Source organism: Sparassis crispa (assembly GCF_003851025.1).
Source record: "Sparassis crispa DNA, contig_000004F, whole genome shotgun sequence".
Taxonomy (NCBI): domain Eukaryota; kingdom Fungi; phylum Basidiomycota; class Agaricomycetes; order Polyporales; family Sparassidaceae; genus Sparassis; species Sparassis crispa.
The window spans coordinates 623,544-644,748 of NW_020939751.1; the positions used below are offsets into that span (position 1 = coordinate 623,544).

Below are 21,205 nucleotides of genomic sequence, written 5' to 3' on the forward strand. Positions count from 1 at the left end.
TGCAAAAAATTCTATTTGACAGCGAAGACCCTCATCAAGAAATCAAGAACCTTAACTTGCCACCCAATGGCAAGTCAAGGCCCCAAAAACACACGGATAACACGCTCTCAGTCAAGACAGGCAGAGCACGCAGCTCTGGCAGACATGGCCGAGAGCGTACCCAATGATGGCATACACGCGGACACTGGCACACCAGCTCCAGAAATAATGGACCATGGGCAAGAACTGGCATCACCAGCCCCACAATCCCCTACACTGTCGTACGTCGAACCCCCACGCTCAACACGAGGAGGCCGAACGGACGAGCAGCGGCAGGAATCCGCCTCTGGCTGTAACGTCAGAATGCCGGTGAGATCCACTGGATCTCATCAGGCCAGCGAAAAAATGGAAACAATGAGAACGGGAAGAATGCCACGACATCCTTCGCATTACTCGCAGAGATTTCCGTCCCCGGCCCTGCCAGTGTAACCGACATCTTCCTTAGCGGACGAAATATGTCGCACTAAGGATAGAGACCCAGGAAGCACTGCAAGCACGAGTTCATCTGAACGTGTGCGCAGAGAGAGAGCCCGAGAGGCACTCCAGTGGGCTCGAGAAGAAGCGAATTGCAAACTTGATAAACTACAAGAAAAACAAGAACGCGAGATGCAGGCCATTCGTGAGGCACACAAATGGACCTGCCACGCACAGAATGAGTGGTTTGAAAGAATAATGGACGAAGTCGAAAATTTCTCAGGAGACGAAGTTGACCCAATGGACCAACCCGTCCCCTCAGGAATGAGGAACTCCATTGAGGAGATAGCAGTAGAGCGAGGATTATACCCCTCAGAGGTCGAGGACCCAATGGCAGGTGCTCCCGATATAATTATCGAGAGCGCGTACCATCGGTTAGCCCGACCGCAGCAAGAGGGAGAGCCAGAAGAGGAATACAATCGAAGGGTGTTAATATACACCAGATACTTGGACCGGATGGCCTCAGAGTCCGAAAGGGCGTTGAGGGCATTCAGAGTACAACCGCCGGTATCATCGACACCTCGCGCAATGTGGGGATCACTCCAATCCGGAACAGCTCCAGTAGCAGCTCCTGAAGGCGACCCCAGAAGTGATGATTCAGACGACTCCAGTCCATACCCCAGAGATGACAGGAACGACTTCGACCATTTCAGAAGAAATGGTCGAAGGCCCGCAACACCACCCCGGGGACACCGACCTGGAGGACAACGGCTACCGCGATCCAATGGATCAACTTCATCGCCACTGCCTCCTCGACCAACATGACCTGCAGGACCTGGATACCCCCGTGGGCTGCAAGGGCAGCCCATAGTGGGAATGAACACACAATCTGCAGGACCGACATACGGTCCTGCAGTGAACACAATGACAGCTACGCAACAGCCCAACGTTGCTCGGAATGTAACATTCCAATTGGGAGTGACACAGCCAAACCCGGCAGTCACTATCGCAGTGAACCGACCCCCTCAATTCCCGGGAATGAATACAACAGCCGCACCAGGTATGCATGCAGGCCACGCGACCGTACAACGATCACATGACCCAGGAGTGATACCTCCGGATACGTCTCCCGCAATCGAGGGGATCCATACAATGGTGGACGAGATGGTATCAAGAGATCCCATCGACGAACCACCAGCATACCTTAGAGTCACCAAGATGCCTCCACTGCCGCAATATGACGGGAATGACGATCTTGATGCATTCGAGGTCTGGCTACAGAAATTGCTGGAATACTTCAAGACTCTCCGCATCACTGGCGATGCCATGGATGCAGATCGCCTGCGGATATTGGGGCAAAGTCTTAAAGATGATGCCGCCAACTGGTTCTTTCTGAACGTGCAGTCACCGAACCGCGAAGTACAACAATGGTACTTTGAGGATGCGGTGACGCACCTCCACCGACGATTCCTACACAAGGACTCGGAGCTGATAGCATCCGAGAAGTACGACAAGGCGACATACAGCTTATCACGCAGAGGTGTGAGCAAGCTATACGACAGGCTATTACACCACACAGATCACATGGTGCAATACCCAATGGAATATGCATTCCGGAAGAGGTTTATGGACGCGTTACCACTACTGATGGTAGAAGTAATGCATCTAGCTCACCTACTATGACCTGAGAAACACACCATTGATGCACTGTATCGATCAGCATTGGCGATCAAACAGGGCAACAGATGGCTGGATCAATATCGTACATACAAGGACCGCCGACAGCCTCAGAAGACTGGGGACCATACGGGACCCGGACTTCAAGCAAGGCCATGTCATTCCTTGCATCGATGATATCATCGATGAGAGATACACGACCTAGCTACCGCCCGCAAGGACAAGGATGAGGAGGGGCACACCCAGGACATGCACAGCAGGCCGGTAATGCTGGCCATAGAATGACGAACCCACGCGATGGACAACGTCATGGGGGCGGTCGTCCTACTACAAACCCGGCAGTCTCGGGATTGAGACCATCAGCGAATAACAAGGCGATGAATGCAAACGTCACTTGTTATTCTTGCGGCGGCAAGGGCCACTTCTCGACAGACCCGACATGCCCGAACTACAGCAAACCTCGGCCAGCATGACTACACGCACAACGTGTAGTCGATGACCACTTCGAGGATGAGGAACAGGCAAACCAAGAACCGGTGGAACCGAAGGCTACAGTTCAGGAGCCGGCTCCACAGGAGATGACTCCTGAAACTGACGGAAATGAAGGGCCCTACCAGAACGACACAGGATATCAGACATATCCTGAGTCAGACTGGGCCCCAGAGGGATCACAGTACTCATCAGCAGATGAGCGTGAACCCCCATCTGGAGATGATGGATGGAATGATGACTACAACGTTCGCCTGGGATCAATGAGATTCAGCGCCATGCATCAACACAAGCCTGGAAAGTGTACGCAGACCATACACCTCCACGCTAGTGAACACACAACAGACGCATGATCCTCGAGGAATGCATGGCTGTATGACTCCTGACCAATCCAGCCATGCAGCCTCAGCGAAACCCGCAGATACAACGAACACTATGTGCAGAGGTCTTGATCAATGGGATCAAGACCTATACACTATTTGACTCGGGGCGCACAACAGACTCCATTTCTCCGGAAATGGCATACATCGCGAAGGCGGACCGAATCGACCTGGATGACCAAATAGGTCTCCAACTGGGCACCAAGGGAAGCAGGATGCGCATCAATTATGGTGCATGACCCACAATCTCCATAGGCCCAGTAAAGGCACAATACTACCTAGACGTCATCGATATCGATAGATACGATGCTGTACTAGGCACAGTGTTCATGCATAAATATGGTGTGGTCCTTGACTTCGAGAACTGCACCACATCGATCCAATGGCAAAAAAATACTGACCTACGTGGAAGTGGACGAGGCCACAATCATTGTGAATCACAAGGATATGTTGCACTCACACTACCGCATGCACAACAATGTCGGTACCGTTACCGCCATCACCTCAGACAACCCGCAATAGGACCCCGCAATGAGACCAATGGCCGCAAAGCTGCCCCAGTCTCGGGGTGCAAAACCAGGGACAGTCCTAAGAGGGGAGGGGAATGATGGAAATGTCAAGGCGAAAGAAAAATCACCCACGAGAAACAGGAAACAGCCGAAAAAGGACTGTTTCCCTGGCATCTCAGAGAAGTTCGCACCGACTAGACACTCGATGGATGAACCACGACGGGACCAGTTCGGTCAGCCAAACTCATTAGGTCTAAATGACTTAATGGTGTTCGCACTGAACGAACATCGTAAAGACGAAGAAATTCGCGCTACGCTTGTAGAACCCTCAGACGCAACAGCATCTGAGGAGAAACTACAAGAATGCCGAAAAGCTTGGACTGAGAAGATGAGGGACATAATGTGTACCCCGCCCCCAATCCTTCCACCGTTCCGTGAGATCAACTATTGAATACTGTTCATCAATGATGATGAGCAGTATCGACTGCGATTACCGAGATGTGCCAGCTGTGGTTCCCACTTTTGTATAACAATGGCCCAGGTAGCTGGGCAAGGTGTTGTTCACTACTCACCAGTTCTTGTCAATTGTCAAAGTTATTGTTAACAACAGTCTGAGAGGATTGTAATACAATAACAACTTGTACAAAACAACTTGCACTCAGCCAGGCTTAAACCCTGGTCTTCCGGACACATGATTACATAAGCGCATGCCACACACACAGTCTACCAACTGATCCATTAGGCCATGCATTTCTCTCAGCCTCAATTCTATATAAGGCTACTGCCTTCTCTAATATACATTAGAATCTTTTGTAATAACTACTACATCCTGTTGTTACTGTTACTTCTAACAGTGATTGATGTCTCTGTTAATAAGTCTTTGAGTGCCTAATATTAAGCATTTCCTTTTTAGTTCAGTAAATATTCAAATAAGATTAAAACTGTAATATCAAAATTTATAGATGTAATAAAGCTATTAGAAGGGTGAAATAAATAGAAAAATGTAAGCAAATAACTATTAGAGGCAACAGTAACAACAGGATATAGTAGTTATTACAAAAGATTCTAATGTATATTAGAGAAGGCAGTAGCCTTATATAGAATTGAGGCTGAGAGAAATGCATGGCCCAATGGAGCAGTTGGTAAATTGTGTGTGCGGCATGTGCTTATGTAATCATGTGTCCGGAAGACCAGGGTTTAAGCCTGGCTGAGTGCAAGTTGTTTTGTACAAGTTGTTATTGTATTACAATCCTCTCAGACTGTTGTTAACAATAACTTTGACAATTGACAAGAACTGGTGAGTAGTGAACAACACCTTGCCCAGCTACCTGCAGTATTGTTATACAATGCTGACCACCACTGGTGGATGTGCCGACGCAATGAAGCCATTGCTCCTAACGAAGATCCAATGATACCAGGACGCTGGCTGGTGGGAGTCCAAGCAGGCTCCCCAGGCAGCGCCCATGATATGCATTATGAAGAAGAGTGAAAAATTACAGACGGTTGTCGATGCGCGTAAACGCAACGACAACACCGTAAAGGACGTAACTCCATTCCCGGACCAGGACCAGATACGCATGGACGTGTCTCATGCCAAATACCAGTCAAAGATTGACTCGTCCGATGCGTATGAACAAATATGGGTGGCAGTGGAGGACGTGTAGAAAACAGTGTTCTCCACCTCATACGGTACATTTGTAAGTCACATCATGCAACAAGGCGATTTCAATGCCCCAGCGACATTCCAAAGCCTCATGACGTTGATATTCCATAACTGCATTGGACGATACGTTCACGTATACCTCGATGACATACTCGTGTTCTCCGATACAATCGAAGAACACGAATGTCACTTGGAAATCATATTCTGTAAGCTGAGGGAGGCAAAGCTCTACCTCAGTGAGATGAAGTGCGACCTATATTCACGGAGCATGAACTGTGTAGGTCATCTAATCGATGACCAAGGACTCCATGCAGACTCAGACAAGATGAGCTGTATTCGCAAATGGCGAATACCTCGATCTTACAAAGAAGTACAATGCTTCCTAGGGCTTGTGAACTACCTAGGACACTTCATGCCCGATGTGACGGCGTACACCTCGCCATTGTCGGACATGGCTCACAATGACCGAGCATTCATGTGGCGCCCAATGCACACCAAATGCTTTGAAATGATCAAAGCTTTGGTGTGCAAGGCACCCATCCTGAAGCCAATTGACCCACATCAACCAGAACCCATCTGGCTGATATCTGATGCATCGTTATATGGTGTTGGAGCGATGTATGGACAGGGACCAGACTGGCGAACCTGTCGCCCAGCTGGCTTCCTGTCGAAGAAATTCACGAGTGCGCAACGTGCTTATAAGACATATGAGCACGAGGCACTCGCGATACTGGAAGCTCTCCTCAAATGGGAGGATAAACTACTTGGCTGACCGATAATGACCGCGACCGACCATTAGGCATTGAAGTACTTCAAAGGCGTAACCAATCCAATGAATCGACAGATTCGTTGGAATGAGTACATGTCTCAATTTCAATACAAAATCCAGTACGTAGAAGGCGCGACCAATAAGGTCGTGGACTGTCTATTGAGGTACTACGAGAATGACAATGCGGATGAATTTGCACCCATCCAGTACTATGCGAATGCAGACGCTCGTCTAGACCCTGAGTGGGATGACCTACCCTCCAACCGTATTGCTGAGCTGTGCGCCGGAATGATCCAGTGCTCAGCACAGCTGCCCAAGGATGTGCAGGAGTCAAGGGGTCAGGAGGCCAGTGAAATGGCCTCCCACCTGCCCCTAGTAACGCCAACCTCAGGCGCAAAGGACGAGGATCTGACGATTGCTGAATCACACACCAACAGACCTCCACTGAAGGCCCATTTGGAACAGGATACCCCATTCCTGGCCGCAGTCCAAAAGGGCTATGGTGAGGACCCATTATTTAGGAAGGTCGTTGAATCCCCAACGGAATTCAGCGCCTTCGTAATCCGGGACAAGACAATATATACAAAAAACTGCCAGGATGAAGAAGTTATCTGCATCCCAAGGGTCCTGTACCGTCATCGAATGATGACTGAGATCATCATCGATAGAGGGCACATGACCATAGGACACTACGGCCCACAGAAGATGTCGGAATACATCCGACAGTGGTTCTGGTGGCCTAGGATCGGACGCGACATTGAAAAATTCTGCGTGACGTGCGGGGCCTGCCAAACGGCAAAGCCTCGCAATCACTTGCAAGCAGGACTACTTCATTCCTTGCCGATTTCACGGTTTCCGTGGAATTCGATAGCAATGGACTTCGTCAGTCCGTTTTCACGATCAAAGGGGTATGACTACCTATGGGTAGTCATATGCCGCCTTACATCAATGGTACATCTGGTCCCCGTGAATACGATGAGCACGGCCTCGGACATAGCTGAGCTCTATGTCCGAGAAATTGTGCGACTGCATGGGATGCCCGAGTCCATCGTCTCGGACCGGGACTCGAAGTTCACGTCGAAATTTTGGCGTGAACTACATCGACTCCTGGGTGCGAAGCTACTCATGTCGACGTTGTTCCATCCGCAAACTGATGGGCTGTCTGAGCGGACCATCCGATCGGTATCCCAAATCCTATGGTCAATTGTGTCTCCCAATCAATTAGATTGGATAGACAAGATCCCGATGGTTGAGTTCGCGTTGAACTCAGCCATGAGCGCAACCACAGGATTTGCCCCATTCGAACTTAATTATGGATACTTGCCGCGAATGATTGGAGGCCTGCATGGAACCACGAAATTCGTGGACGTGCAGGAATTTGCCCAACGAGCATTGGCCAACCTTGAGATGGCGCATGACGCCATCATCGAGAGCCATACACACCAAACATTCCAAGCCAATAAACTACGGCAGGAGGAGCTGGAGTTTACAACTGGATCGAAGGTGTATCTATCCATGCAGAACCTCGCACTACCTAAAGGTCGTGCGAGGAAGCTGATGCCTAAATTTATTGGACCATACGAGATCACCGACGTTCATGCGACAACCTCTAACTAAACGTTAGAGTTGCCACAAGAACTAAAGGACCAGCGTATCCTACCTACATTCCACGTTTCACTACTCCGATGACACGAGTCCAATGACGACGTGTTGTTTCCGCACTGTGAGGCAAAGTCGTACTACGACTTTGGTGATGATGCGGAAACAGAATGGCTAGTGGATGAAATTGTAGGCCATCGCTGGGATGGCAATAAGATTGAATTTCATGTGCGATGGACGCTAGGTGACCATACATGGGAGCCATATGCCCACTGCAAGGAATTGGCCGCACTCGACAAGTACTTCACACTAATGGGTGTGAAGGACTGGAGAGCGCTGCTGTGCAAGACCGCGCCACCTGTGAAATGCAAGAAAAAATAACCACAAGTGGAGGACCGGATGCGCATAACATCAAAGGATGTATGCATCGTGTCCACGTGACAGATCACGTGAGATGCCGGCACTTGCCTGTGTAACTACATGTGTGGCAAGGCCACCGCTCTCACACTCCTACCACCATGTCCCAACCAACCTTGCCAATGGAAACTGACGACGACGAGGCGACAACAAGCCGCCCCGCCACACAACAGCCAGTTGTGGGCAACACTTCTGTATACAATATCCCCACGAAGAGCCAGCTTTATTGTGCACGCAGTGGTCAGTATTGTATTGTACACAAAGTAACCAGATTGTACATTGTAAATGATATTGTAATTGTAAACAAAGAAGGGCAAATTGTATACAATTGTACAAAATAAACTGCACTCAGCCAGGATTAAACCCTTGACCTTCTGGCACATGCTTATATAAGCACATGTGACATGCACATATCCAACTGAGCCATTTGTCCTTATCTGTCCTTTAAACTCAATTCTATATAAGGCTATTGCCTCTACTAAGAAATGTTATAATGTTGTAATAAAGCTATAATAAAAATGAACTACATATTTGTAGATGGTTAGATCATCAGTAATAAGTATAATGTAATAGTTCTTACAAAACACTATAATATTTTTTAGTAGAGGCAATAGCCTTATATAGAATTGAGTTTGAAGGACAGATAAGGACAAATGGCTTAGTTGAATATGTGCATATCACATGTTCTTATATAAGCATGTGCCGGAAGGTCAAGAGTTCAATCCTGGCTGAGTGCAGTTTATTTTGTACAATTGTATGCAATCTGCCCTTCTTTGTTTACAATTACAATATCATTTACAATGTACAATTTGGTTACTAATGTGTACAACAATGTCCCTGGGCTGTGGTGGTCACCGCGCTTGGCCGGTGACCGACCTGTGGTACCTTCCCACGTGCAGGCTGGTGCCCCTCGGTATATGCCACTGGTGACCTTAACATGCCGTGTATGCCATGCCGCCCGTTCGGGCAGTAAATGCCGGATCCAGCAACAGTTGCCAATCTCAATTCGCCGCCAGCCACCTCTCTGCATGCGCGACACATTTGCGCGTCGATCGTCGCTGTGTCGTGTGGCGCACGGTGTGCAGTGCCACGTTATTGCGGCCCCCTTCGCGAAACTGAGACCGAGAGAGAATGCGAGGCGCCAAGTCCGACGACGAGCTCGCCGCTCGCTGTCGGCTGGCATGCCGCACGGTGCCTGCATGATGCCCTCCGACCGCCCAACTCAAACTACTCGGACGTGCTTTCACCATGCGCCAGGTCCACTGCCCGAGATGCGGTGAGACCAACACTGCGCTTGCTTGCATGTGTGGCATTCTTGCACGCCCGAACTTTGAGTTGCAGTGTATACACCGACTACCTGTCTACCGCGCGTGTGGCATGCCGACCCGTCGATGTGGCGACATGCACAAAATATATTTTATATTGACCTGCCCCCCCCAGCACACAGAGTCAACATGATCATGAATCTCAGGGTGGGCGTGGCCTGCAAATCGTAAATCCGCAACAAGTTTCCATGCGGGGTTCGAACAGCAGTAGACCACGAGGACACGATGGCGATGGCGATGATGCAGTGGAGCTGGCAGCACTACTGAGTGGGTGCATCTGCTCCTCTCGATCATGCAAAACCAAAAATTCTGGGCCCTCATTGAGGTTTCCAAAACATGTACATTAAATTGTGTTTCATATACACAGGTGAAGCAGTACCGTAAATTAGGACATGGAGCCATCAGTACCATATAGCATGAAGCGACAAGAAGACAGAGACTGAAAAATTAACCAGAATATGAAGTTGGCTTCACATCGCACTATGGATAGTGTGTCGCAACTTGGAGCACCTCGCGGCGACCCGCACCCCCATGCTTGGTGAGGTAGTCGGCAAACGAGCGCACCCTGTAGTGGCCATACTTCTCGTTGAAGAACCGAAGCACCAGCTGGATTGACCAGCGTGGCTTCTGCAAAAGCTCCGTGATGAGGTCGATGATCTTTTTGCGGTGCCCGCCTTCAGTCTTGAGTCCCGCATCATTGAGACGCCAGCAGTTGCCCCACTTCTCTGTCAGTTCACGCACCGAGATATGTCCACCGAGCCCATCCGTCCACTCTATTCAGACATCCACGATCGCATTCACTGGCTGGTACCTATAGCATGGAAGAAGCTCACCCTGCTTCCAAACCCACGGCTCATGCTTCTGGAAGATGACTTCACCATACTTCTGCCGGAGCTCATCCTGCCTGGCCGAGCGTGGATCTGCATGAGTGGGTGCCACAGAAGGCGCTACCATCCCCGACACTGATGGCAGTGCAGGCGCAGCAGCGACATGGCGACTGGAGCCATCCAACGCGGCAGTCGAGTCGGACGATGCTGCACCGTTCGCTATGGCACTGACCAATGTGGAGACCGAAGGCACTGCGGAAGTGCTTACAGGCCCGTCGCTGCCGTTGAAGTTGATTGTGATGACTGGCAGGGCTGCTGCTGCAGGCACTGATGCAGGGGCTGTCACCGGGGCCGCCGGACTTTGCTTGGGAGGCACGAAAGCTGTCATTGACAATCACGTTGTTGTCAGCACTGCACGTGTGATGACGGAAAACTGGCGCATACTTATCTTGGACCTTCGAGTGGACCTGGAGTTCAGGAGCGTGCCGATCATGCCCTCCATCTTGAGGATCCACTCCGACATGTCAGACATCTGCCTGTTGCTCTCTTCATGCTGCCTCTTTTGCTCCATGAGCACATTGGTGGTGGCACCACGCAGGCTGCGTATCAGGTGCTCGGGGAGATTCTGATAGGCCACGCGGGCCTGCTCCTCGGCTTCCCAGATGGCGGGCATTGCCTGGCTGGCAAAGGTATGAAAGGTGGGAGTGTTGAAGGGTGCAAATGCAAACACAGGGGCAGAGGGCTGCATCGTGCACAGGATCGCCGTGTCCTGCAGCAGCACCCGGTGCAACCACAGCATGAGCCGGAGGAAGTGGCAAAGGGCATAGTCCTGAGCCAATGGGTTGTCTTGAATGCATGTCTCAAGGGCAGCCTGCTTTTGCTCAATCCACAGGAACACTTGTGCGAGGAGTTCAGATGGTGGCTCTGTCAATCGTGTGGGTTTGTCAGCACTCCGAGGCATGCACGCAGCATGGCCACTCACCGAGAGCATCACGTGGGAGTGAATACATTTCAGGCTTGCAGCCATTGAACATCGCAGCACCGAGGAGGGCATTGACAGGGAAGGTCCGCTCGTAGCACTGACAAAAGGAGCCATTTTCGTTCCATCCGCCGAGCGCTTTCGTCCCGCTGACTGTGGCATCATGCGCACGCGCCGTCTGTGCAGCATAAGCCCTGCCGGCATGCGTGACCTTCATGATTGAGATGTTGTTCTCCTCGTGAATACCCCGCAGCCGGTCGCAGTGATCTGGAGACGGGCACTGGATTAGGTGTGCTGTAACAATGAAGAAGAGATCAGGGCACTCACTGTCATATGACATAGCTGCCGCAGGTTGTTTTCCCCAGAAGACGTGATAGCCATACCAGTCGCCGCGGCCGTACTCACCGCACGCATTGTCCTCAAAGTCCGGGAGCAGGTTAGGGAGTGGCAGGTGAAGGACATGGAAGAACCCGAAGAAGAGAAATGCCAGTGCCCCGACTGGGCACAGCTCGACTTCACGGTGACAGATGGCTTCATGCTCATCCAGGCGGCCCTGCTGATTATGCTTGGCATTGTCTGCCAGTGCGGCGAGCACCTGCAAAGCACACCGTGAGCCACTGAGGCATCGTCCACACCCTCTTCACTCACCGGGACTCTGTACCCAAGGCGGACATCATCTATGGGGATGGACGACAGAAAGAGGTCCAACCACTTGAGGATGCATGAGCTTTCCCCACGGAAAGCCATCGTGGATGAAAGGAGGAGCATCGCACGGTCGCGCAGGCCGATCCAGATTGACTTGACACCCGACACGTCCATCAGGCACCAAATCGAGCACCTCTTCAGCTCGTCGGGTGTGTAAGTGTCTGGAAGGCGAGAGCATCAGTCGAATTGTGCAGCAGCAGGGCAGGGGGAGTGCGACACTTACCCCCAGAGCTCCCCATGGCCTTCAAGGCTTGTGCCTTCTCTATGCATTTCGGCTCCTGGTGCTTGGCCAATGACTCTGCAGTGCAGATGCAGATGTCAGTGCACAACGACATCTGCGCATCGGGGTCATCCTTGTACAGGTAGGCATTGTTGTGACGCCAGCTCTCGAGCGCATTGATGACCTGCGAGATGTGGGATTTGCCCACGTTCGACCCCGTGATGGTCTCGTTCTTGCCCTGGCGGCGCTGTAACAAGGTGTGTGTCAGCAGGAGAGCAGTGGCATGGCATGGTGCAGAGGAGTGCTGCCGTACCTTTTCGCGCGTCATCTCATACTCCAGGAAGAAGGAGGCCTTGAGGGCGGTGACAGGGAATGCCGAAACAGGCACTTCCCCCAGTGCGCGCTGGCAGCGCTCGGCCTGGAACGTCGCCCAGTATGTCATGTAGTTCTTCACGTGGCAGTCATAGCTTGAACTGGTCTGGTTGTTATCTTGATCCAACCGCACCTTTTTGACACGTGTGTCGTGAGACTCAAGCTCCAGCCGGGCGAGCGAGTGCCGCAGTGAGCCTGTGGCTGCCACAGCTGCCAGAGGGTTCATCAGAGGTTGCCAGGTGGGCTCCCGTGCTGAGGCCGGACCGTAGCTCAAAGTGGGAGCATGGTGAGCAGGCCCGACACCTCGGGCATGAGTGCGGGGGCCTGCAGTGGCTTGTAGTGCACATAAGTCGAAGCAACGGTGGGCACGGGGCCACCCGCCGCCAGCTTGCTGCCCGCAATGGCACCATCATCAGTGGAGTGCTGTCCGGCGAGATTGCCAGCATCATCTTCCCACCGCCGCTTCTTCGAGATTGGCAGCAGTGGCGAGTCATAGGAGACCATTCAAAATTGTTCTTGCTGTGTCGACCGGCCCATGGTGTGACCCGGGTGGTGATGAGGACGGCGAGATGAGCTGAGGGAGGCCGCACGAGCAGCGAGATGTCGCGTGGAGGGTGCTGTGCCAAAGGCAGGCACCACAGATCGAGCCGCACGTTGCTCTGTTCCACTGGCAAACACCTTCGGTGTGCCACTGCCACAGAAGGATGGCTGGTGGTGACGAGGTCTGACCGAAAAAAAAGTGTGTGGGTCAGCACGGAGTATAAACCAGAAATCACGGAGCGAGGGCGGCTGGCCTCAGCGTCACAGACACATCACGAACAGGCCCGTTCGAACATCGTGTGATCGCTCCAAGGGGCCGCATATATGGCGGCAGACAGAGAGGACTGCGAAAAAAAAGAAAGGACACTCACCAGAGATGGCACGCGGATGCAAATGTGCGTCGTTGGAGTGCACAAGCAAGATGGGGTTAGGCCTTTGTTTTACAGGGAGGATGGTGGTGGACCCACAGTAGCGGTGGGAAGAGGCCGCGATCAGAAATGTGAGGGTGGTGGGGCACGATCAGAGCGGGACAGGGCAAGGGTCGCGACGTGAAATGACATGAGGCATGCCGTGAACGGTTGGTGCGGGACGGACGGCAGAGAGAAAAAAAAATGTATTAGATTCTTGTGTATGTTACAGCGGCGAGCAGCCGGCATTGCAGGCGACCGCGAGTGAACGAGTTATGCTCCGTCCTCATCCTCTTCAAGCGTGGGGCAGAAGGAGATTCTTTAAAATAAAAAAGTGAAGAAAGGAAGTAAAAATTTCGAGTAGGATACACACAGGAAGAAGAAGAGTGGCTGCGCAGCAGGGCGGGCTGTGACAACAGGCCTAGTGAGGCGGAGGCGGCATGTCCGCTTTTTTCGCGTGTTTTCTCGTTCGCGTTCAGGGAGGGCACGACAGCGGTGGGGCCGCAACACGCAGGGCAAGAGTGACTGCGATGCGGTCAGTGCGATGAGCTCAGGCGCAGGGCTTGCTGGCTGGTGCGCGGGGCGCGAGGGCCAGCGCGGGCACAGAACGTGTTTGTTTGTTCGTTCGTTCACTGCCTGAGGGTGGGCCGGCTGGTGAGAGATGCACGCGGGCCAGGGTAGCGCTGCGGGGGTGCGGGGGCGACAGCGGTGGGGTGACGGTGGTGGTGGCAGCAGGTGACGATGACGAACATCGGGCTAGGCACCCACAAGCCGCCCATCACGCCACGCGCGCCCTGGCTGGCTGTCGTGCCGGGTTCACCCAAGCGTGCTTGTGGGCCTTTAGGGGTAGGGTTCCACACAGCCGAGTCCTGACGACCGGCGTGTACAGGGCTGGTGACCCTTCAATTCCTTTTATGGAGGGTCACCACCGTGGTCACCAGGGTGGAGCGGTGACCCGTAATATACTCTATGTACACAATCTGGTTACTTTGTGTACAACAATGTATACAATCTGGTTACTTTATGTACAATACAATACTGACCACTGCATGCACAATAAAGCTGGCTCTTTGTGGGGATATTGTATACATTGGGGCTGCCTACTAGTGCAATAGCAAGGCCGACCAAGGTCGACATCCCCGCAGCTCCAATTTGGAACCACGGTGATGCCACAGGCCATACTGCAACCACCACCGCCACTGATCGCGATACGATCGATGGCGGCCCCAGCGATCGCAACTACATCGACAACCACAGCACCAATGGGTGCTGGGAACGCAGCAGTGATGCTGCCACCACCACCGATCCCGACAGTGGTGGAATGGTGGGTCTCCTTTGGGACCCACCAGTTCATGCTATACCACACGGAGGCGTGCGCCGTGTGCTACAGCTACCTCCAACACATCGCGATGGCACGCAACATGGCCCCCTACCAGGAAGCCCACACAGATGTGCTCAATGCCGAGCAGCACCTGTTCTGGAAGCACTTCCAGACCTACACGGCCTCAGAAGGGGGAGGATGTGGTGATGTTCCCATGCAGCAATGCAATATGGAGCTGCAAGTGCAACTCCGTGCGGCAGAAACAGAAGCAACCACACAGCGACGATAGGTCGACGACCTACTAAGGGAGCGTGAACGCCTCCTCAGGCAGATCGCGTCAAGTTCCCGACCTCAATCACCCCCGGACTATCGCGGGCGACCAAGCAGGGCTCCATGGAGACAACCATCTCCACTGGAATACCTACCTCCCTTGAGAGAGCGAAGGTATTCCCCCCTATTAACAAACAGCAGCTCACGCCGGTACTCATCACCGTCGAATGCGAGCAGATTGCGACGTCGATCCCCGGCATGATACTCGACCGAGGAAGCACAGCAGTACGTGCCCTACGCCGTGGTGAGTAGGCCAAGCTCGGCCACACACCACACTCCGGGAATGCCCCCGCCACTGAGACACATGCCCCCAGGGCCACCACCAAGGAGTGGTGCCCCTGGACCACTGATCGGTCCTACCTCGGGACCGCCGGCTGGCTACGTTCTGTGACCTCCAGTTGGTCCCGCTCCTGCCCCTGTAAAGTCGTGTGCGCAGTGGGCCTATGAGCACCTTGACAACAATGAGTCAGAGTCGGAGCCATCCACAACAGATGGTGACAATGAGCCTGACGACGCCGAGGTCCAGCGGCTCAACAAGCAGTGCCAGAGGAACTGCGGCCTGATGAACTTGCCCAGGCAAGGAGCATCGAGGAGTGACGACAAAGGGAAGACAGTGCCGCGGCCATCAGACACCGATAACGATGTCTCATTGGCCTCGCACAACTGGCCCAATACGTTCCCTCTCCCGGTCGACATGCAGCCATGGAAGGCGACTGAGTGGTACAACTTTGTACCCTGGTACATCTGCGACTCCCAGTGCATCATCGATGCAGCCCACAGTGGCAACGATGGCGTGCGCACCCGGGCAACTGACCTCATCCAGCAGATGCAGCAAGATGGACACTTAACTGCATCCCACGGCATGATGAACCTGCTCATGTCATGGCGACATCACGGCAGCTCCGGAGTGATATACCCGCTGACGGTTCCGCCTCCCTGCTGGATGACCAACCTCACCAGCTCATCGACATTCGACGAGTGGGTGGCGTGGTACGCACAGAACCCGAGACAGGTTCACTGGGTCATCAGGCACTTGAACAATGATCGCTCGGAGGCCCCACTATACCAGGACCTGGAGGCGATGTGGCTTGCACATCGCATGGCCCCCATCATCCCACTCGGTGTACCAGTGACGGCCCACAATGTGTTCATTGAGCACACTGCGGAGCTGTTCTCCATCCCCAGACTGTACACGTGGATCGTACAGGTCAGGCATTACCCCGTGGCAAACAACAATGAGCCGGCCCCATTTCCCCGCTCGTCCGCCCAAAACTCGTCCATATACGATGTCGCACAATGGTACGCTGCCCGCGGATTCCATCCCATGCAGATTGGATTCCTCGAGGAGTTCCACCATCGACACTGCAACTACATCCTCGGACGGATTCTCGAAGATGTGACCCCATTTGAGGGGCACTTCCTGGCAGACCTTCATCACGGACGCGCTCGGCCGGTACCCCCGACCCACGAGTTGTTATCACTCATTGATGAGGACGTGGCGATGCAGCCGCCAGACCCCGAACCACCCACACCCGGCGCTGGCAATGCCTCTGCTGGCAGCAGTCAGCTGGGCCCCAACCCTGGAGTGACCCCCGAGGCTGGTGACCCTGACCACGACATGGGCGGCCACTAGCTCACGCTGGCATGCCCCCCATTGACGTGCCACTGTGCACCACGGCTGGGGACGTGATGTGTACCCTCCATGTGCCCACAACCTGCCTGTGTGTTCTGGCCGTGTCTGTTGTTGCCTTCGCCCGTCGCCTTGCCTCGCCCTACCATACTGCCTTGCGTCGCCGCCTGCATCATCTATTCGATGGCGCAGTCGGTGTTATGGTCCCATGGAACGTGTCCAGTGGGGGAGGGTGTAACGTGCCGCTGTTGTATTGCAGGGCACAAGTACCAAGTGGTACTTGTGCCCTAATCTTATCTAATCTCATCATGTATTATGTAATTGTTGTGTACTGTTTGTATGCACTCTGCATGTATCGAGCACGCGTCGGAGTGTTGAAGTCAGAGACTTAACACACCACGACCTTGATACACGCACAACGCTCCAGAATAGAGCTTGGTGCACTGTATCTGAGGTTTGGTGTGATAAGGCCTCGCCCCCCATTACACCACCATCAAGGTCTCGCCATATTGCGACCTCGGCCACCCATGAATGAGGGACCAAATTGTGTCGACTAGTGCAATCTCTCAAGTTACCCTGTATTATCAGCTTCATTTGTCGCCCAAACCCTAGCACCTCAATTTGAACGGCATAAATCTGAGTCTGAAGGATTCTTTACAGGCTTTTTGTTCATATTTTGTGCCCTCAGCCTCAATCGCTCTACTGACAGTGGAGTTGCTCGTCCGGGGGCGCTCTCAACGGACACCACCTTGTAAAGATATCTAACACAGTGTTCATAAAGAATGAGATACTTCGCTGAACAAGCACAGTTGTGACACTTTTCGCACAGCAAAACCGACACGGGAGAGCCAACGTCTTCCAATTGTTGTGTAAATCACGAAAACTGCTCACCAACAAGTCATAAATTCCATCCACAACACCCATGCTGCAGCCTGGAGCTAAGCCCTACAGTTACGAGCCCAGTTGACAACCTAGGGCACAGCAAATAACTCAGCTATGCCCGGGCTAGTCAGATATTTCAGGCGACCCATGCTTATGGGCCCAGTCAAAGACCACTGCAGATTGCTATGCCTGTGGGCCCAGTTGAAGAACAGGGACATCCCAGAATCTCATGGGCCCAGTCAATGAACTCAGCGATGGTGCGCAATGGGCCTATGGGAAAAACCTCTAGTACTAGGAGGCTATCGGCCTATTCCAGAATCTGCAGTATGGGATCTCGATCAGCCGAAATAGGCTTGTCCAAAATCTGGGCACTCGTCACCAATCTGTTGGTCCAGATTCTGGTGGGTTCTTAGCTGTTCTTTGCTGAACGGTGTGCAAGCGTTCAGTAAGTTTTGTTGCTTCACGCAGGACTCTCATACTTACAATACGATCAACAGTGATGAACCGTGATTCTCCCAGGGCACGCGATGACGTTGGCAAGCCTGTCCTCCTGCAGATGGAGGAAGACTGGACTCCGATGCATGTAGGGAAGACCTTGAAGGAATACATGGAAGAGTTATGGCGTACATATTTTGTTTATAAATTCATTCTCGTACTAATTACTTTCATCAGTCTACACACACACCGATGTTGAGGATCTCCCTGAACCCCCGTGGGATGCACTCGGTGATATCGCATGCAAATTAGTTGCTGCGGATTGGCGAGGATCTGTAGGCGACCCAGTGAAGATGAAGCCTGCACAGGTCATGGCACTATACCTCTGAATGTATGACGTGCAAGACACTGACGGGTCATTCCGCTTTGTGGTCGACCTGGCTGCTATTCGAAGATGCACAATACTCGATAACGGCAACATCCTCGAAGGGCCAAGTGTCGACGAGATGGCCATCGCTCCTGACGGTGACGCTGTCATTGCTGATGGTAATGCCATCACTCCTGACAGTGATGTCATCGCTCGTGATGGTGATGCCACTGACAAGGAGAAGGAGGAGGAGGAGGAGGAGGAGGAGGAGGAGGAGGAGGATGATGACGATGTCATTGCCCAGACACCTTCACGGAAGCGGGTGGTTGTGAGCACATCGGTGAGCTCCCATGTCCTGCCAATAAGTGTGATAGTGACGCTGATGGTGACATCACGGTGTAGACTCATGTTGATGATGATGGCGAGCTGTTGGACCCGGACAATATTTCGATGCGCGCTCTCAAGCATAGTGCCGTGCAGACTGCGGTCGCTCATGGTGAGCACACAGTCAACACACACCTTTCAGTCATGTTACCTGAACTGAACTCCCATTTACCCTGACATTGTCATGAACTAGACAGCCAGCGGACGTCGGCCCATTGTCACCATGTTGACCTTTACCAGCAGTGGGCCCATATCTTTCATGTGTGGGATACTAGCAGTGGGCCCACCGCTAGTGTTCTTCTCCCAGTGCTCGGCCCACTAGCAGGGCATATTACAGTGTTGTAACCGTTAAGCAATGGGCCCACCGCCACAGGTCAGAGGGTGGGCCGACGCCAGAGCATGTTATCGCCATCGATGGGCCCACTGCCAAAGTATGATCAATGAGCAGTGGGCCCATCGTCACGAGTGTAAGATGACGGATGGGCCCACCGCCAAAGGTCAGAGTGTTGGCCATGGCCAGAGCATGTTTGTCTGAGCAATCGGCCCACCGCCAGAGTATGACGAATGAGATGACGGATGGGCCCACCACCAAAGGTCAGAGTATTGGCCATGGCCAGAGCATGTTTGTCTGAGCAATCGGCCCATCACCAGAGTATGACGAATGAGCAGTGGGCTGATCGCCCAGAGTGTAACCTGAAGGATGGGGGAGCCAAAACTCAGGTGCGCAAGATGGTGGCGAGGTCACCAGGACCTCAGTACGTGAGCCGGATGAGGTCCCGCCTGCCAAGTCTGTTGCGAAGGAGGGCGGGCAGATGACAAGGGTGGCGATGGGAGGTTGCTCGGGCCCAATGGTGCCCGTGATCACCAGGAAGGTGAAGGCGAGTGCTCCCAAGGCAGCAGCCAAGATGCCTCTGGCGAAAGGTGATGGCATGGAGGAAGCCGCCAGGCTGGCAATGGAGGCGGTGCGGGCTATGGCCTTCCAAACAGGGCCAGCTGCTCCGCCGCAAGCTAGCAGCAGCAAGCGCATGCTGACACCAGTCGCCGACGAACCAGAGGATGCGCCAGAGTATCAGGCAGAGGTGGCAGAGGATGAGGTAAGCAGGACATCTTGTCGCAGCTGGAGTCAATGTAACCATGAAACAGCACGCGTCCTTGGAGCGGCCACACGGCAATCGGCGGCGTTCGCTGCTGATGCCCCACGAGACGAGCGCAGGAGCTGCCGAGGTGGCACAGGAGGTGACGCCCTCCCTGGAGATATCCAAGGCGTCGAAGGGAGCAAAGTCCTCCACATTGGCGAAGGCAGGACATCTCGATGAAGGGTGAAGGCCAGCTAAGAGGGGCACCCCACTGGACCGCAAGGCAGCGAAGAAGGAGGCGGAGGTGAAAAGGGATGCGAAGGTGAACCGCCTCAGAGCAGTGCCTCTGACCAGCAAGGGTAAGTGCGCCCGCCACAGCTTCGAATCCATGCAGCGCTGACCAGGGATACAGCACCCCACTTGTGCGACGTCCAACGAGTGTCTACAGGAAGTGCCGCTCCGGTGAATGAAGGCGACACCCCCAGTGGCGAAGAAACCTCACAGTCATCCAACGATGACTGCGCGAATTGTGCCGAGTTGCGACAGGAGTTCCTGGTGCACAAGGATGGGATGGAAGTCCAATTCCAGGAGAGGATGGCGGACCTCAACACCGTCAAGGCAGAGATCACAGCGGTGCTCCAGCAAATCAACCCGCCATCCGCATTTCAAGAAAATGCCCGGAGCATTCGCGAAGAGGTCAAGTTGGCAATGGAGGAGTTTTGCAGGCCGGTCACCATCGAGCTTCAGGAGAGCGTGAAGTTGGCGGTGGCGGACCTCGTCGCCAAGCGACATTGCCTGCCAGAGCTCAAGGAGAAGGTCAACAGGTTGGAGCAAGGCGCGAACCAGACGGTGAGCCAAGCGGACGTCGACAAGCTGCAGGGCGAATTGGCTGACCTCCGTCATTTGATGGAGCTCCAGGCAGCGCGGTCAGACAGCATGGAGAAGGAGCTCAGGTCTTCGGCAGCAGAGGCGATCGCTCAAGCGAGCAAGCTGGAGATGGAATTGGCACTCGCCAAAGAGGATTCGATGGCGGTGGCGATGTCCGCTTTGGATGAAGCGAAGAAGGTGGGGAAGGAGGTGGCGACGGCGAGAGAGGAAACCTCACTGGTGGCGAAGTCTCTGGACGCATTCCGAGAGAAGGTCGACTCCGCCATGGTCTTCACTGCCTTTCGCCCAGATAGACACAATGTGTAGTCATTAGAGTATTGATATACATGCGTTTTAACCTAGCATGGAATCTCCATGCACTCGATTCACCACTGCCACTCCAAGTCAACTGAATGCCTGCTGAAGTTCTCGCCAACTCCCCTCGCCATTGCCACCATCTCCATGGCTTTACCTATGTAGATCTATGGGTCACATTAAACAATGTGGAAGCCTACGAGTCTACTTTGAACTGGAGTTATATTGTCAAGGTCTGGTGCCGCCACTGCGGGTCTTGCGACCTGT

The 21,205-nt window shown here is 53.2% G+C and overlaps 10 protein-coding genes across 10 annotated transcripts; 8 read left to right on the top strand and 2 right to left on the bottom strand.

Annotated features, from left to right (window-relative positions):
- Nucleotides 1-4,971: 4,971 nt before the first annotated feature.
- On the top strand, nucleotides 4,972-5,172 carry SCP_0502090 (hypothetical protein; the record flags this gene model as incomplete). Its single annotated transcript, XM_027758274.1, has 1 exon — nucleotides 4,972-5,172. The coding sequence occupies one exon, from the start codon at nucleotides 4,972-4,974 to the stop codon at nucleotides 5,170-5,172; it is 201 nt and encodes a 66-aa protein (XP_027614075.1).
- A 411-nt stretch (nucleotides 5,173-5,583) lies between these two features.
- SCP_0502100 (Transposon Tf2-1 polyprotein) lies at nucleotides 5,584-5,943 on the top strand (the record flags this gene model as incomplete). Its single annotated transcript, XM_027758275.1, has 1 exon — nucleotides 5,584-5,943. The coding sequence occupies one exon, from the start codon at nucleotides 5,584-5,586 to the stop codon at nucleotides 5,941-5,943; it is 360 nt and encodes a 119-aa protein (XP_027614076.1).
- Nucleotides 5,944-6,003: 60 nt separating this feature from the next.
- Nucleotides 6,004-7,557, top strand: SCP_0502110 (Transposon Ty3-G Gag-Pol polyprotein; the record flags this gene model as incomplete). The annotated part of the gene is made up of 1 exon (XM_027758276.1): nucleotides 6,004-7,557. One exon carries the CDS (start codon nucleotides 6,004-6,006, stop codon nucleotides 7,555-7,557), a length of 1,554 nt encoding a protein of 517 aa, XP_027614077.1.
- A 2,204-nt stretch (nucleotides 7,558-9,761) lies between these two features.
- SCP_0502120 (hypothetical protein) lies at nucleotides 9,762-12,610 on the bottom strand (the record flags this gene model as incomplete). Its single annotated transcript, XM_027758277.1, has 8 exons — nucleotides 9,762-10,054; nucleotides 10,115-10,489; nucleotides 10,553-11,032; nucleotides 11,091-11,354; nucleotides 11,415-11,682; nucleotides 11,736-11,953; nucleotides 12,016-12,259; nucleotides 12,326-12,610. The coding sequence occupies 8 exons, from the start codon at nucleotides 12,608-12,610 to the stop codon at nucleotides 9,762-9,764; spliced, it is 2,427 nt and encodes an 808-aa protein (XP_027614078.1).
- A 44-nt stretch (nucleotides 12,611-12,654) lies between these two features.
- Nucleotides 12,655-12,888, bottom strand: SCP_0502130 (hypothetical protein; the record flags this gene model as incomplete). The annotated part of the gene is made up of 1 exon (XM_027758278.1): nucleotides 12,655-12,888. One exon carries the CDS (start codon nucleotides 12,886-12,888, stop codon nucleotides 12,655-12,657), a length of 234 nt encoding a protein of 77 aa, XP_027614079.1.
- Nucleotides 12,889-14,497: 1,609 nt separating this feature from the next.
- SCP_0502140 (hypothetical protein) lies at nucleotides 14,498-14,941 on the top strand (the record flags this gene model as incomplete). Its single annotated transcript, XM_027758279.1, has 1 exon — nucleotides 14,498-14,941. The coding sequence occupies one exon, from the start codon at nucleotides 14,498-14,500 to the stop codon at nucleotides 14,939-14,941; it is 444 nt and encodes a 147-aa protein (XP_027614080.1).
- A 104-nt stretch (nucleotides 14,942-15,045) lies between these two features.
- SCP_0502150 (hypothetical protein) lies at nucleotides 15,046-16,615 on the top strand (the record flags this gene model as incomplete). Its single annotated transcript, XM_027758280.1, has 3 exons — nucleotides 15,046-15,226; nucleotides 15,297-15,364; nucleotides 15,419-16,615. The coding sequence occupies 3 exons, from the start codon at nucleotides 15,046-15,048 to the stop codon at nucleotides 16,613-16,615; spliced, it is 1,446 nt and encodes a 481-aa protein (XP_027614081.1).
- Nucleotides 16,616-17,993: 1,378 nt separating this feature from the next.
- Nucleotides 17,994-18,318, top strand: SCP_0502160 (hypothetical protein; the record flags this gene model as incomplete). Its single annotated transcript, XM_027758281.1, has 2 exons — nucleotides 17,994-18,117; nucleotides 18,167-18,318. 2 exons carry the CDS (start codon nucleotides 17,994-17,996, stop codon nucleotides 18,316-18,318), a joined length of 276 nt encoding a protein of 91 aa, XP_027614082.1.
- Nucleotides 18,319-18,435: 117 nt separating this feature from the next.
- Nucleotides 18,436-18,857, top strand: SCP_0502170 (hypothetical protein; the record flags this gene model as incomplete). Its single annotated transcript, XM_027758282.1, has 2 exons — nucleotides 18,436-18,636; nucleotides 18,699-18,857. 2 exons carry the CDS (start codon nucleotides 18,436-18,438, stop codon nucleotides 18,855-18,857), a joined length of 360 nt encoding a protein of 119 aa, XP_027614083.1.
- A 671-nt stretch (nucleotides 18,858-19,528) lies between these two features.
- Nucleotides 19,529-20,950, top strand: SCP_0502180 (hypothetical protein; the record flags this gene model as incomplete). The annotated part of the gene is made up of 4 exons (XM_027758283.1): nucleotides 19,529-19,774; nucleotides 19,824-19,960; nucleotides 20,006-20,115; nucleotides 20,169-20,950. The coding sequence occupies 4 exons, from the start codon at nucleotides 19,529-19,531 to the stop codon at nucleotides 20,948-20,950; spliced, it is 1,275 nt and encodes a 424-aa protein (XP_027614084.1).
- Between the last annotated feature and the right edge of the window lie 255 nt (nucleotides 20,951-21,205).